Raw genomic sequence first — 16,443 nt, forward strand, 5'->3', positions numbered from 1 at the left:
CCATTGAGAGCCCTGGCGGAGGAGTAACCCGCCAGCTTCTCCAACCATGCCAACAGCATCATAAACTGCTGCAGGATGTGGAGAGACACTGGGTGCCTGCTGAATGTCGAGATTCTTGTTGGTCTTCTAAGTCTTCTAGAAGGCCACCCAGTCAGAAAGGGGTAGTATAAATTCTGTCCCTGACCTCCTGATCCTTGTCCCATACTGCATGTCCTGGAGCTAAATTGCTGGGCACGGGCAAGGATGCCCTGAGGTTACTGAGAAGCCCCTTGGGGGGACAGCAAGTTTCCATGCCTGGAGAATTTGGTTTAGGTCAGACCTGCTCATGTTCCTGCAGAAGGTAATGAGTGGGAGTCACAGGAAGCAGCTGAGCAGCCAAATGGCAGAGGCCCAGCCTGGGGCGAAAGTGAACCCACCCACAAGAGCAATGGGATCGCCCCGGGTTTGTAGATTGCAAAACCAAACTAAACCTCATCCCATGCCCCATGCCAGAAGCACAGAAGATACATCTCCCAGGGGCTCCTCCATCCCAGGCTGCAGATGGGCAGGGCAAGAGAGGAGATGCTCCAGAGCTCAGCCATCTCCTGGTCTCAGCAGGGTTTGTCATTGGGTGGACATCTGTCACGTGGGGTTCCATGGGAAACAGTGAGATCAGGGCAATTGGTGGATCTGGTGCAGAGGCAGCCCTGAACTTGCCTCAGCTTGAACATGATCCTGAGTTACTGAGAGATTTAAGCCCTGCCCTGGCCAGCTTTTCTCACCCCCTTTGCTGCTCAGCGTTGACTTCTTTATCTGCAAAACAGCTCTTGCCGGTAAAGCCAAAGGAAATGAAAAGGATCAGCCATAGATGTCTGTTTCAAAGTTCTAGTGAAATTAGGATGGGTGATAGTGGCACAAGCCTCTAATCCCAGCACTCTGGAGGCAGAAACAGGTGGATCTCTACGAGTTCAAGGACAGCCTGGTCTACAGAGTAAGTTCCAGGACAGCCAGAACTGTTAGACAGAGAAACCCTGTTTGGGGTTGGGGAGGAGTTCTAGTGAAAATGACCTTCACCCAAACTGAGTATTTGGAGCTCCCCTGTCCTTCCAGCTCCAGGCTGGGCAAGCCGAGGAAGGAGCCACAGGAAGTCTTCATGTTACCCGGTCCCTCTCGTCTCTGTTCTGATACGCACACCTTCACAGAGGCTTCCTGGCCCACTGCTCCACATAGATCCTTCCCTGCATCTGCTTTTCTCCTGCTGTGGTCTCCTGAAGGGCAGCTCAACATTAGTCAGTGCCAGGCAGTCTCTGGGCAGATCCTGGCTGTGCATAACATGACCCAAGGGACTTCTAGAAGTCCTGCTGCCAGCCTTACTCCAAAGGTGGTTCCAAAGTTTGGTTAGTCTACGTTGCATCTCAGGAAGGGCTGTTGTTAAAGACATCCCTAGTGACTCTTACAGAGACCATGCCTGAGACCCAGAGCGGTCCTAGCTCTCAGAGTCACAATATGGAGTCAGTTAGCACTCAGGAGAGGATCGAGGTCAGGAGAGTTCACAGCGGATTCAGTAGGGGACTCACGAGGAATCAGGTGACATGGTATACCTGAGGTCTACCTGACAGTATAAACCCCCAGGCTCTCCGGTCCAGTGATGAGACCGGCGGGCAAGCAGAAAGAATGGAATTTCCCACAGAACCACCCCTTCTCATGGGGGAGGTTGGCTAGGATGGGCAAGGGAACTTCATCAGCAGAAGCCAGAGGGCCACCAAGCGGAGCCAGTGTGAGCTCCTATAGAGGATCCCTGTCTGGGATTCCTCTTTGTATGTAAATGTCCTCACTTTGCTGACTTTTGTGACTTCTAAGAATGACATTATAGGTGTATGCCTGCATGAGTGTATGAGTGCATGCATGTGTCTGTGAATTCACAATTGCCTTCTGTGTGATGAAGGTGAATGGGTGTTTGCATGTGTCAGAGTATATGAGGGAGTGTGTGTTAGTATGTGTGTTATCATATGTGTGTATATGAATGCATGGTTGTGTTGTAGTGGTGGGTATTGTGTGTGTGCGTGTGTTGAGGTATTCGAGTGTTGCAGCGTGTGTGTGAATGTATGTACATATGTTAAAGTACATACGTGCATGTGGTGAAAACATGGCTGCATGCAATGGTGGTATTTTAGTTTCTCATCTGCTGCTGTGATAAAACCCTAACCAAAACCAGCATGTTGTCATTGTGTTGACACATGCTGTCAGTCTAGGGATGAACACACGTTATCAGTTCTCCCATAGAACAGCATCCGTGGTGTCATTTCTAGATTTTGGCTATCATGGGCAGAACATCATGGGTCAGGGAAGGGAGCTGACTCAGCAAGTAAAAGCATTTGCCATTGAAGGCTGGATGATCAGCCCAGCAAGGTGGCACACTCTTCTAATTCCAGCACTCAGGAGGATCTCTGTGAGTTCAAGGCCAGCCTGGTCTACAAAGCATGTTCCAGGACAGCCAGGACTGTTACACAGAGAAATCCTGTCTCATAAAACAAGCAAACAAACAAGGTTAGGTGATCTCCACATACAAATAGATAAAAAAAAATTTAAGTTTTACACAGAACTGTGCACAAGTTTTTTCTCCACTATGAATTTGTAGGAGTGGGATTGCTGAATCAAGTGGAAAATAAATGTGTAACGTCGCAAGAAAATTTCAAACTCTATTTCACAGTTGATGTGTTCCACCAGCTACCTAGGAGAGACCCAGCCACTCTGTTCCTTTGCCAGGGCTAGCATTCACCAGGCTTTTCACCCTAGATCATTCCAACAGGTGTCCAGTGGGACCTCTGTGTGGTTTCTGTTTCTGTTTCTCTAATAACTGGCAAATGGTGTAGGATGTTTTCTCGAGTGCTGGTTGCCCTGTGAATGCCTGAGGCAAATGCCATTCAGACTATCTTCCTTTTGGTTTTATTTGTGAGATGGAAGTCACTATATGTCCAATTTGTGGGCCCAAGTGACCCTCTCACTTCAGACTTTCCAGCAGCCTGGACTATAGTCATGACATGCCATGCCCACCTTGACCAGTTTTGAGATGGATTATTTGTATTCTTGTTCAGTTCGGAGCTTTCTTTACAGATTCTAAATACAAGCGAACTAAAAATACATTTTCCATTTGTAGCTTTAAACTGCTTTTTTTCTTTTTCTTTCAAAGATGAGGTCTCATGTAGCCCAGGATGGCTTTGAGCTACCTACGTACCTAAGGTTGGACTTGAACTCCTAATCTCTCTGCTCCTAGGTACTGAGGTCACAGGTGTGCACAGCCGCACCCAGCTAAAATGTCTTCTATAGAACAGAATAATAAAGTTTTATATGCATAATATTTATTATAAAAAAGTTTAATAAAGCCCTATTTATTGGCCTGAATTTTAGTAATCAAATTTAAGAACCTTTGGCCTAACTTTTTAGGCCAAAACATTTTTCTTCTGTTTTCCTCTAAAATGTTCATAGCTCTGCACTTTTTTCCTATAATTCATTTTGTGTTTCTTTTAATAGTGTGGGATTTATGTGAAAATCACATTTTTGCATATGGATTTTCAATTATTTTAATAGTATTTATGGAAATGCCACTAAATTATCTTTGAGTTGCCTTAGCAACAGTCAAAAGCTAATTCTCTTACAAATATGGGATTATTTCTGTGTCAATAGTATATTATATTTTTTCTTTCTTTTTTTCTCAAGACAGGGTTTCTCTGTCCTAGAACTCACTTTGTAGACCAAGCTGGCCTCGAACTCACAGAGATCCGTCTGCCTCTGTCTCCCGAGTGCTCGGATTAAAGGTGTGCGCCACCTCACCCAGATCACTATCTTTTCTCAAAAATGTATTTATTCACCTCTTGTGTATGTGTACTCACACACACGCTCATGCGTGTGACCTTCATGTGCTACTAGAAACTGATTAGTGGGAAAAAACAGTCCTTCATCTTTATAATTTCTTTCCAAGATTGTTTTTTAACTATTTTAGCATCTTCATTTTTTTTTCACGAAAAGTTTTATTGTGAGGACTGATAAGATGGGCAGGCAGGTAGAGGCACTGGGTACCAAGCTTGACAACCCGAGTTGATTCCTGGTACCCATACGGGGGAAGGAGAGAACTGACCCCTAAAACTTGGCCTCTGGTCTAAGCTACACATACATGGCATGTGCAAATACACACACACACACGCACACCAGAGTATATAAATAAATAAAACAAAATTTAAAAACATTTTAGAATGAGCTCTTCTTTATATATGAACAATCCTGCACAATTTTGATTGGTATCATATTACATTTACAGATCAATTATGGAACAACAGGCTTTCTGGGTATAGATACAGTATGTCTTCCTATTTGCTTAGCTACTACTTGACTTTTTTTTACTGTCAGTGTTTTTAGTTTAACAGAATGTGTTTTTATTATATTTGTATCTAGTTATTTTAATTTGTAGTCATGTAAAATGCTTTTAATTGATTTGAAGAGATGGCTCAGTGGGTAAAGTATTTGCTTTGCAAGTGTGATGATAAAAATTCAGATCCCTGTGCCCATATAAATACTGGGCAGGTTGGTTGCTTTCTGGTGGTCCCAGCACATGGGAGGTACAGATAGAAAACTTCAGGGCATGCTGATCGCCAAGTGAGCCAAAATGCCAAGCTCCAGGTTCAATATATAGGATGGAGAGCTTCGACAGCCTGGGAGACCAACTCCCAGGTCTGCACCCAGGGTTACAGAAAGAATGCCTTCAAAGTATTGGGACTTGGAAAAAATTCTTCTCTTTCTGAGGGTAAATAAGGAAACACACACACCTTCTGATGCCAACCTTCATCTTAAAAAGTTTCCTTTCTGAAAATCTCTCGGTCTCCACACAGCTACATCTCATCTCTTTCCACACAGCTGCACAGCACTCCTCGCTCAGTCTCTCATCCTTCCCCTACAACAGCAGAGCCTCTGGACAAATAGGAATCACATTTCCAGAGTCACACAGCACTTCTTTTTTTTTTATTTTTCGAGACAGGGTTTCTCCGTAGCTTTTTGGTTCCTGTCCTGGAACTAGCTCTTGCAGACCAGGCTGGCCTAGAACTCACAGAGATCCGCCTGCCTCTGCCTCCCGAATGCACACGCCACCACCGCCCGGTTTACACACAGCACTTCTTGAGTGAGCAATAAGAAACAGAGCCACACTGATAACATACTTTCTCTCTGGCTACACATGTCACGCTGACCAGCCAGCATGTGCTTGGCCATGCACGTAGCTCTAAGTCCCAGACAGAAAGAGACATTGAAATTCAGGACTTAAACAATAAAGTTAGTTGGCTGAACCTTGAGGCTAGGAGTACGTGGAGGAAGTCCATTACTGCAGGGGGTTATATCTACTAAAGTTGCTTCATGTCTGATCTTGATTCAGTAGTAAACACCTGGGAGTTCATCCTTGTGTATTTATCTCCAGGGGCAGCCAGTTTGCTTTGAATGTGCTCTGAAGTCTAAAAACATCTGTCTTTGTGACTGAGAATACTATTCCTTTCCTATGTCAGTCTGAGAAATGAAAAATATCCTAATATTTTTTTCTGTTCATCAGAATTATACAGATTAAGAAGAAATCATCTTCCTGACCACAGTTATATGTGTGCCCAGTAGATGAAATATTTATACAAGATAAACATACAGGCAGTGGAGAAAACACCCAGAGCTGTTTTTAGGGAAGAAATGTATGCATATGAGAAAATTACAGACAGAAATAACCAGTCATTTACAGTCAGTGACCCCATAGTCTAAGTAAGGCTCCCCCATCATCTGGTTGATTGACCTGTTAGATACTAATTGTCACCTGCTATATACTCCCATGTCCTCCACGGAGAGCGACTAATGAAGACACTTATGTCAATGTTGTACCTACCTCCACATACACATGCACATACACATGTGCCACATATATGCAAAAACACACATGCATATGTATACCTCACATATATACATATAGGAAACAATTCAAATGGTGTGTTTCTAGTACATAGCAATTGGGCTTTTTGTGTTGACCTTGTATCTTGTTTTTGTGAAGATTTTTGTTGTTGTTGCTGTTGTTGTTGCTTGACATTTGTGCATAGAACTTCCATTGTTCACAGGGGAGACCACATCTTAGTCTAGTTCCAGAAAGCACTGTGCATCCCAGCATCAAGTGGTGCTAGCTCTAGATGTATGGTTGCTATGTATGTGGTCAGCGGTTCCTCTTCCTTCTGCTTCAGTGTTACCAGCAATGATGTTGAGTTTGAAACACACTTTCTTTTTCTTGTTCAGTTCCAACAATCTTGTAGTTTTTCAATCCCTTAAAGAAACTGGTGACCGTTTTTGTTTGTTTCAAACAGGGCTTCTCTATGTAGCCCCAGCTGTCCTGGATCTTGCTCTGTAGACAAGGCTGACTTTGAACTCAGAGATCCCTCAGAGATCTTTGTGTCTCTGCCTCCTGAGGGCTGGGGTTAAAGGCATGTGCCATCATGCCCAGCCTTGGTGATAGTTTTTGTAATATGTGATAGCATTTGCTGATGAGACCCTGGAGGCCTGGAGACTCTTTTTCTGGAAGATCACACCTACAAATTCAATTCCTTCCACAGAGTGGAACCATTCCCTTTGGGAAGTGTGTTTCTCTCAAGAAATAAGTAACTGGGCAGAGTTGCACACACTGTAATCCCAGCAGTTGAGAGGTTGAAACCAGGGGGTTCTCGAGTTTGAGGCCAGCCTGGATTACACAGCAAGACTCTTCATTAAAAAGTGAAAGGAATGAACTCATAACTCTGCTCCTTTGAAATGCCCTGTCTAAAACAGGTAGACACCTGTTTGTCACCAAATGTCAACACAGGTGGGCACTTTGTTCCATGGTCACCACAGGGCCAGGTGGTCTACTACGGTTAGACCTTGTCTAACTTTCCAAGTTCCCTGGTAGGATTCCCCTCAGCTGAGTCTGTCTGTCATGGACGTTGCCATAACTACTTCCTATTGCTCTTTCCTACTAGCCATTCAGCCAGGACATCTCTTTGCAGGCCTGTGCTCTCCAACCCTCTACGGTTTGCTGGACTTGTGGTCCTGCCTGCTGACCTAGAGGCTGAGGACAGGCCCCCTCTGCTCTCATGAACTTTTTGAGGCTCTGATCCTCCTCCTTGGTTTGCTCTCCTACATCACGAGCCTCTCCTTATGGAAATTATTTCAAGCCCACTACTTCAGAGCCGGTCAAACCGCTCGACTCTGCAGGCACAGGTCCTTCTTCAGCAAGCAGAGGAGCACAGACACTCCTATACCCTTAAGTGAAGACGGATCCTTCTCTGTTGAGGAAGGCTGTGCTTGATCAGTGATGTCTCTGTGGTCACAGCACTAGAAGATTGTCAGCCCTTCAGTACGGAGTTTTAGACAAAATATATAGAAATTAATTGAAATTTCTTATCTAATGGGCCATCCAGATCCAAATGGGGTATGCTATGAAACAAATATTTGATGCCTTCAACAGCTCCCACAGCAGAAGCAAAACAAACAAGGACCCTGAGTTTGAATAGGGCCCTTAGAACCTAGTACAGGCAGACTAGGGTGGCAATCCGAGTTAGGTTCAGGTGGGTTGCTGTGACACTCGGGTCCTCCACTCCTCTGGACAGGGCTTGCTCTTTCTCTAGGATCAGCTGTCAAGTCAGCTAGTGGAGTAGTCTGTGGCTCTTATATCGGATATCATGGCTCTGTTCCACAAGGCTAGCTGGGACTTCTCTTATAGAAGTGGAGGACCAAGACTGAGTGGAAGAATACAAGGCTCCTGGAGAATCAGCCTAGGAAGTGAGCTGGCACCAGACTTTCATTGCCGCTTGTTGAGGAGCTTCCGAGTTCCTCTGTAAACAAAGTCATCTGAAAACATAGAATAAAATATGGAATCTCATTATGTACTCCCTGGCAGGCCTGAACCTCTTATGTAGACCAAGCAAGCCTCTAACTAGAAGCAATCTTCCTGCCTTTGCCTCTTACTGGGATTAGAGGGATGATGCACACCTGCACATATTTTCACTAAGGAAAAATCGCACTCCTAATCTGATAGCACTCAAAGCCACCAGTCTCAAAAAGTGCAATGTATATGTCTAGGGAGTCACCATTTGTAGGAGCATATGCATCCAGAGGGAGCTACTGGCTGTGAGAATTGAGGGGCCAGACCTGGGTTAGGGGTGAGCAAGACAAGCAGGCAGGGAGGGAGGGAGGGAAGAAGAGAGGAAGGAAGGAAGGAAGGAAGGAAGGAAGGAAGGAAGGAAGGAAGGAAGGAAGGAAGGAAGGAGGGAAGGGAGGAAAGAAGGAAGGAAGGAAGGAAGGAAGGAAGGGAGGGAGGGAGGGAGGGAGGAAGGAAGGAAGGAAGGAAGGAAGGAAGGAAGGAAGGAGAAAAGATTGGTTGTAGAAAAGTAAGTCATTTACAACCTAGTGTAAAAACACATTAGTGTGCTGGTGTCACGTGATCATGCCAGTATCACCCTAACGCATCTGTCCCTGACTTCATGAAAAGAAAGCATGTCGCTAACCATAGCCTGGGAGCTTAGCTCGCCACCAGCACAGACACTGTCCCAAAAGGCAGCAGTGCCCAGGGGGTATGGACTCCCTGTGGTTGGCCCATGTCCTGTCCTGCTAAGCCTTTTCCTGGCTGGGTAATGGAAGCAGGTTTCTGCCCCTTGAGACTCAGTTTCCTTCTCTAAATAGTGATGACAATAGCCATTCCTGGATCATGGGGTATGGTAAAGAGGAAATACATAGACGAAAAGACGCGTGCCGCGTGTTTGGCACATGTTAGAGAGAGAAGGGTGAGCTGGCTCGGCTCCTGCCATCACACAGCTTGCTGAGGGGTGAGAGGGAAACAGGAGGAGCCACTGTTACTCTTCCCTTGACCGAGAAAACAAAGAAGACGGTTTTAGTGCGAATATAAAATCACTGACAGCCAGCAGGGTATAAATTCAAACCACAGGCTGTGTGTGTGGAACAGCGGTAGACACCTGCCTCCTGTGTGTGGATTCTATCCCCGCACCACAAGCACAGAGAACCTCAAAATACCCTGGGCTCCAGCCCTCAAAGGGAGACTCCAGCTGGAAGCCTGGCATAATGAATCCTGTGTTAGTTTAGCTAAGCCATGGCTTCCCTCTATGTCCCGGGAAAGTGTTACATAGGTGTGATTAACCTTACAGCAGTGGCCTCAATAAAAGTGATTACTCCTTAATGTGGAGTCTTTGTCTTATGTAAACAAGGAAAGAGGACCTTCTTCCAGGCTGTCTTTGAATGTGAGGTCCAACAGCACCATAGACTGCCCAACAATTACCAATGAGCTCTTCCCGGCTCCCACATCTCTCTCTCCCTAGTGAGCAGGAATGCAGGTAATACACACACACACACACTCACACACGGTCTATACATCAAGGGCTGGAGAGTTGGCTGTGTTAAGAACACCTTCTGCTTTTGCAGAGAACCTGGGTTCAGTTCCTAGCACCCACATGGTGGTTTACAACCATCTGTAGCTCCAGTTCTAGGGACTCCAACGCCCTCTTCTGGCTTCCATAGGCACTGCATGCTTTTTGTGTACAACATAAACACCAGCAAAACACCTATACACATCAAATTTAAAAATAAATCAACCTTAACTATAAAAATGTGATATATATCAAATATGCATGTTGTAGCTTAGATATTATGCATATCCTAGTATATTAACTGTGTGGCTTATTCTTGTTCCTATTGCCTCTGTTTCTCTGGAGACGCCTAATGCAAGGGCTGTGGGCAGCTCCCAGTGTGAATTCTCGGTTCTCCCTCTGTGTGTGTGTGTGTATGTATGTGTGTGTGTGCACGCATGTGCGTATACGCACTCGCATGCACGTGCTCAGTGGAGGAGTTATAGCCCTCCACTGGGTGCAAAAGCAAAGCTCCAGAGAAAAGCAGTGCAGGAATTTCACCATGACTCAGTGGTGACGGCCTCGAGCCTTGGCTTCTCAGGCCTGAGTTGGCAAGTGCTATCTGTCCTCTCAGAGACCTAAAGGCACCAAAACATCTGTGTTTCCATTAAGAATATGCTGACGAGACACATAGTTGTGGCTTAGGGGAAAGGAGTGTAAGAGGCAGCCCCTCCCAGCCTGAGGGGTCATCTGTGGCCGCCTGAGAGCCCAAGGCTCTATCAGCAAGGTAGCTGTTGAAGTTGTTGCCATGCTAGTTCATGTTGGCACTGTGAAGGAGACCCCCTCAGCTGGGTACAGAAAAGCCTCAAGGACCGTCTGGAGCCCTCACCCCACACGCCCTGCCTGTGGGAGTCCTGACAGCAGACTCTGGGCCTTGACTTTATGTATAAATTGAGCCCAATAGCAAAGAGGCCTGGATGAGATGGCAAGGGCTAGGCCTAGTAAATTCTGGGATGAAGACAGGTGATCTTGGGGTCACACACAATCCTTAGCTGTGGCCCCCCTCAATCAACTTGTGGGATCTGGGTATAAAGGGTCCCTGCAGACTCATCTCTCCTGGTTGGTTCTCAGAGAAAGAGGGGCATAGCAAATTCTGAGGGACTGTGAGAAAACACTGTGAGGGAGCCAACTATGTAAAGGGTTGGCAAGGCCTTCCCTGAGGAGGACCCGGGAGATGGGATGTGTGTGGTGTGTGTGCGCGTGTTTGCGTGTGCATGTGCACATACACTTGCTCTTGGGAGCCAGAAGAGGGCACCAGGTATCCAGTTCCATCACTCTGTACCATACTTCCTTGAGACAGACTCTCTTGGTGAATCTGGAGCAAGGTTGGGGTCCACTCCAGTGACCCTCCTGTCATCGGCATCCATAGCTCTGGAGTTAGAGACACATGCACACATGCCCAGTACTTGAGTGCCAGACGAGCCTTCTTACCCACTGAGCCATCTCTCTAGGCTCCAGAGAGAGTATTCCCATCATTCTCTAGACCCTTCTGGCTCCTCTGCCCAGCTCTCAGCACAGATATCATGTTCTAGAACCATCTATGCCTGGGAAGAGCTGATGGTAGGACCCTGCTCCTCACCGAAGGCTTCGTATCTGTCAACTCTGAGTCTGGGTTTGAGTTAGGTCAAGTGCTGTCTCTTTCAAAAGTTGCATAACAACCATGAGAAACCCTGAGCCTGGCATGGTGCCTCCCGCCTTTAATCCCAGCAATTGGGAGGCAAAGGCAGGAGGATCTTTGCAACTTTGAAGCCAGCCTGGTCTACAAAGCGAGTTCTAGGACAGCCAGGGTTGTTATACAGAGAAACCCAGTCTCGGGTGGGGAGGGAGGAGATAAGCTCTGATCTTTTTATTCCCTCAGAAATGGAAAAATTTCTCTAAGCATCTTGACTTCACCTTAAATGTTATTAAAAAGTAAGAGATGATTTTCCCACAGGTTCTTATCAGTAGCACTGGGTGTGAAGCCAGGGTGTTTCGCTGTGTTTTGGCTTTCACTGTTATTTCTGTAGTCTTGGAACTAATGACCTTGACCATGCTAGGTAAGAGCTGTCCCACTGTCCTGTCCTTCCAGCCTGACAGCCAGGGACAAATGCTCACATCAACCTAGGGAAATCTCTTCAAAAAAAATTTCAAAAACAAACATACAAACAAGGTATTGAGGGTTCTGGGAAAAGCCCTTGAGATTGAAAGCCCAGACAGAATGGGTTCCTTTATCCTCCTGGGTTGTGGGGTCTCCTGCAGCCCTGACTGGGGTTGACCTTGCCTAGTGACAACCTTGTTGAATTTTCCCCTTCAGAATGGGAGGTCTGTTGCTGAAGGTTATAGGGGGCCTAGGGTCACCTTGTACAGGCTGAGTCTGGGATCTTCTAGTGAGAAGGACTAGGCCCGGTCAGCCTTTTGCTGCCAAGCTGGCTTACCTCTTACCCTCTGCAGTCAATCAGGCAACCTCAGCAAAGCCTATAATTTAAGAAATAGGAAAATGGTTGGTTCCCAAGCCTCAGGTGCTTGCGCTCTGAGCAGGCGAGGGTAGTGGGTGGAAGGGCACAGTGGACAGAGGGATGGTGAAAAGGAGCCCCCTCACACACACACACACTAAAGAAGTCCACAGAGAAATGGAAGTGAAGTTGAGTTAGTGACGTGCTGTGCCCACTGAGCTGGAAGGGACACCACATCCCACAAAAGGAGGAACCAACCGCACAGTATGGTGATCGAGCCTGGCCGGACAGTATAGCAGATGTGTGTGTTTGGTCCGACTCAGAAAGTGACATGGAGTAGGAAGTTAACATTCGTGTCTCTTTGCTTGGATTAGTTTTGTGTTTCAGATGGTTTCTCAAGGTGGATGCTCTCCCTCAGGAAGTGAAGATGATTAATCCTATCTCAATTAGAAAATGGGGACCATTTGGGCCCTTTATCTTCTTCCATGACTCACTCATCCCCAAAATTCATGCTTCTTGAGCATTTGCCCTGGCTGGACAGAGGTTCCAGGGCCATCACCCCATTCTCAGGTGGACTAGGGAAGCAGATTCTGAGCCTGGCTCCCACCAGCTCCATAGCTAACATTTGGGACCACAGACCTGCCTGGTTAGTGGCAGCAACCAGGACCCTCGGACTCCCTGTGGAAGGCCCCCATTCGCTCAGCCCCTGCCTCTCATCCAGCAGGACAGCTTGCCAAGAGCCCCCAAGATCTTCCTTGCACTACCTGAGACAGGGCAGACAGGGGTGGGTCAGAGAGAGTCCGTCTCATTGTGTCACACAGCCTCGCAGCTGGCTCCCTCTTCACCTGTGTCAACACTGCCTGGTGTCAGCCCAGTGACAGCTGGAGGGATAAAGCACCTGGTGTAGTTGTCCTGAGGGACAGTGCCAAGGCTAGAGAAACGGTACCGCCCAGTGGTCACAGGGCAGCCGGCCCTTTCTCCCCACCTCACATTGTACACATCGTCCTCCTGTCGTTACTTCCTGGGGTCCCAGGGTTCCACCCCAGCTTCCCATGTGTTTGCCCTTCTCAGGCATTCAGAATTCTCCACTTCAACCCTGAGCTTTGCATGTCCCTGGACCCAGCAAGCCCCTCACACATCTGGACCAGGAGAGGTTCTTCCCCAGGCTACTACGTCCTGCCCCTGCTGTCAAATCTCCAACTTGCACAAGAGTTAAAACTCCACTCCAGGGGTGTGAGTTCCTAGTGCATGTTCCTGAGAAAGACCCCAGCACTCAGGGCTACGTGAGGCACACGAGTCTGCTCCTTGGTGAAGGCTGGAAGTCTCAGGTGCTCAGGCTAGCCCTCCCAGGTTACATAATTTGGGTCAAATACCCTGACGGTCAGCCTCTGTGTGACATGGGGACTAGCATAATCCTAATAATAATCACGAGTAGAAGCTGCCTTCTCCACACGTGGATGCCAGCCAGCTGGGAAGCAGCCTCTGAGGAAGAGAAGCATGTCTTCACAGGTGGAAGTGCATCCCAAATGGAATTGACACTAGCCAGAAAGACATCCGTTTTCTTTTTAGCACAGGAAGATAGGTGTGGGAGCTCAGGTCTGGGAGAGTTGGTCATGCAGTGCCAGGCAGGTAAGAACTGGCCATCGCCCAGGAGCCCAGGACTTGTGTGGAAAGGATGGCCAGCAGTCGGGGAGGAAGTAGAAAAGCAAACTTCTCTTCCCGGCAGCTGCCTTTCGGGAGATGCTTCATCAAGACCCGGTTACGGTCTGAGGAGCCCCTGTGGGTTAACGAGTTCCAGGGACAACTGGGAACTCAATTTTGTCAAAAGCATCCATTGAATCTAGCCATGAGTCATGTGTTTGGTGAAAACTCCAAGGTGCGGCAGCCTGGCAGTCTCTCCGGGAGAGTGGCCCGCTGTGGCCGCAGTGGCTCCCCTGTGTGGTTGGACACTACCCAGGCTCTGGAGGCCACATACCTCAGCTGCCCAGATGCCCCACTGGCTTGTGCACACTTCTTTTAGTTATAAAACTTAGACATGGGCTGGGGAGATGGGAAAAGCGCTCATAGCGCAAACATGAGGTCTTGAGTTCAGATCCCCTGAAGTCATTTAGAGGCTGCTGAGCCTGCACTCTCAAAGCTGGGTAGGCAAAGGCAGGAGCATCTCTGGAGCCTGCCGACCAGCTGTTCTCCTGCAACCAGTGAGCTCTGGGGTCAGGGAAAGAGCAACTGAGGAAAACATAAACAGCAACCTCTGGCCTCTATATACGTCAACTGGTACACACGTGGCCACATACATGAACATATACACACAGTACACACAACTGATACTCAGTGAAAAAGCCCCAAATAAGTAATGATCCATATCCCTAAGACGCATCGTCACAGTGATGATGTATTGCCTTTCCTCCCCTGCAAGTCATACAAACCAGGTCAGACAGATTCTGCTTCATGACGTGCAGTTCCCAAATGAGCGAGAATGACCTTAACCCATAATCAATTACCCAAGGCTTTTCACCTTTCTCCTTTCTGAATTCCCTTCTTGTCCCCACCCACAGCTCTTTTCTCGTTAAGATTTCTTCTATTTCAGTGATGTGTATACGTGTGTGAGGAGTGCGTTGGGGGGGGGGGGAGGCAAGGGCAGCAGTAGGTGTTTGTGTGTGTGTTGTGTGCGTGCAGACAGCCTCAGAATCCAGAAGAGGGCATGAGACCCCTGGAGCTTATAAGCGGTTACAAGCTGCTCCTGTGTGTGACAGAAACTAAACCTGAGTCCTCTGCAAGAGCAGGAAGCACTCGGAACCACTGAGCTATCTCTCTGGTCCCTGCTGTCCTGACTCTTGTAAGCAACAGAGACTGCAAGGAAACCTTGCAATTTTTATCATCCAGTATGATGTTTAAGTTGCTTTAAGTTGGATGGTCTTGGTAGATGTTAAGTACAGTCCCATTTCCCTTAAAAAAAAAAAGCTATTAAAAATCATCAAAACTGGACATTCTTTATTCTATTTTCCCCTTATTTTACTTGTTACATTTTTAAAAGCCTAGTAACCACCAGGCCTCCCTGACTGTTCTCTTGTTTTTCAATAGAGAAAGGAAGGAAAATTTCAGCCAGCCCAGAATTCAGAGTCTTAACTTAGAGAGAGTCCTTCGGCGTAACAGACTAGTGATTACAAGGAACTTTGGGTTCAGATGGTCACTTAAGCATCCAGTCATTTAGTCGCCAATTCTGCCCTGGTTGTGTTGTGTCAGGGGGTGAAGTGGGGCTCTGATGGGTTGTCACCTAGCAACTTAAGCCAGCAGATGCTGTTGTTCAGGTAGAGCAGGGCTTCTCCACCTTCCTAATGCTAGTGACCCTTTATACAGTTCCTCATGTTGTAGGGACCCCAACCATAGATTATTTTCGTTGCTACTCTATAAGTGTAATTTTGCTCTTATAAATCATAATTTATAAGATTTATATGATTTGCTAATGGTCTTAGGCAGTCCCTGTGACAGGGTCAGTCAACTCCCAAAGGGGCTGCAACCCACAGGTTGAGAACAGAGGAGAGAATGTCTGGCAGGGAGGGGTGCCTTGGAGAGGCTGCTCTACTGAGGTGTTTTACAAGGCATGGGGGAGTTTGAAGCCTGTGGGTCAGACTTCTGAAGCCCAGAGCACAGTGAGAGAGTGAGGCTCATAACAGTCTCTCCTCTTCCCAGAGCTGCCCCAATCAGCAGCAGCTCCTGACTACCATCCGCCAGCTACAGCTGCTGCTCAGCGGCCAGGAGACCCGCTTCACGGAAGGCATCCGAAACATGAAGAGTCGGCTGACCGCGCTGCAAATTATTCTGAACAAAATGGTTCCAGGTGCACCTCCAGGTGGGTCCGAAATCATCAGGCTAGGGCCAAGCCCTACTACACTCAAGAACCTTCCCTGCAGCTCTCCATCCAGTTTCCCCCTGGCGTGTCTGCGTGTCTGTTCACATGCACACATTAAAGTTACTCCTGTCCCCTATATTTGATAGTCACCTATTTCTAGGGTTTTTTTTAATGATTTATTTATTCCAGTTTTTAAAAAAATGATTTATTTATGTGTGCCTGTGTGTATGCACATGTGTGTGCATGTGCCCAAGAAAGCCAGAGAGGGCGTTGGATCCCTGGTCCTCTTCAGGAGCAACAAGCCCTCCTGATCACTGAGAAATCTCTGCCGCCCCCTTGTTTCCTTTTTATATTATGTAGCTCAAGTTGACCTCCGATTTGCTGTGTAACCAAGGATAATCTTTTTTTTTAATAATTATTTACTTATTATGTATACAATATTCTGTCTGTGTGTGTGCCTGAAGGCCAGAAAAGGGCGCCAGACCTCTTTACAGATGGTTGTGAGCCACCATGTGGTTGCTGGGAATTGAACTCAGGACCTTTGGAAGAGCAGGCTTAACTTACTTACTACCTTACTACTCTTAACTACTGAGCCATCTCTCCTGGCCCCCAAGGATAATCTTGAACTCCTGATCCTCCCACCTCTGCCTCCCAAGAGCTATGGTTTGTCACCACACCCAGCCCCTTTCCTCTTACACCTTTTATTCTAGGCTTAATAGCCACA

The 16,443-nt window shown here is 47.2% G+C and overlaps 1 protein-coding gene across 1 annotated transcript in view; it reads left to right on the top strand.

Annotated features, from left to right (window-relative positions):
* Fbln7 (fibulin 7) overlaps nucleotides 1–16,443 on the top strand; it is a 33,768-nt gene that overhangs the window by 926 nt on the left and 16,399 nt on the right. Inside the window, exon 2 of the mRNA XM_075963818.1 lies at nucleotides 15,560–15,719. Within this exon, the coding sequence (XP_075819933.1) occupies nucleotides 15,560–15,719 (160 nt within the window). The remainder of the gene's footprint in view (nucleotides 1–15,559; nucleotides 15,720–16,443) is intronic.

Source organism: Microtus pennsylvanicus, chromosome 2, assembly GCF_037038515.1.
Source record: "Microtus pennsylvanicus isolate mMicPen1 chromosome 2, mMicPen1.hap1, whole genome shotgun sequence".
Taxonomy (NCBI): Eukaryota; Metazoa; Chordata; class Mammalia; order Rodentia; family Cricetidae; genus Microtus; species Microtus pennsylvanicus.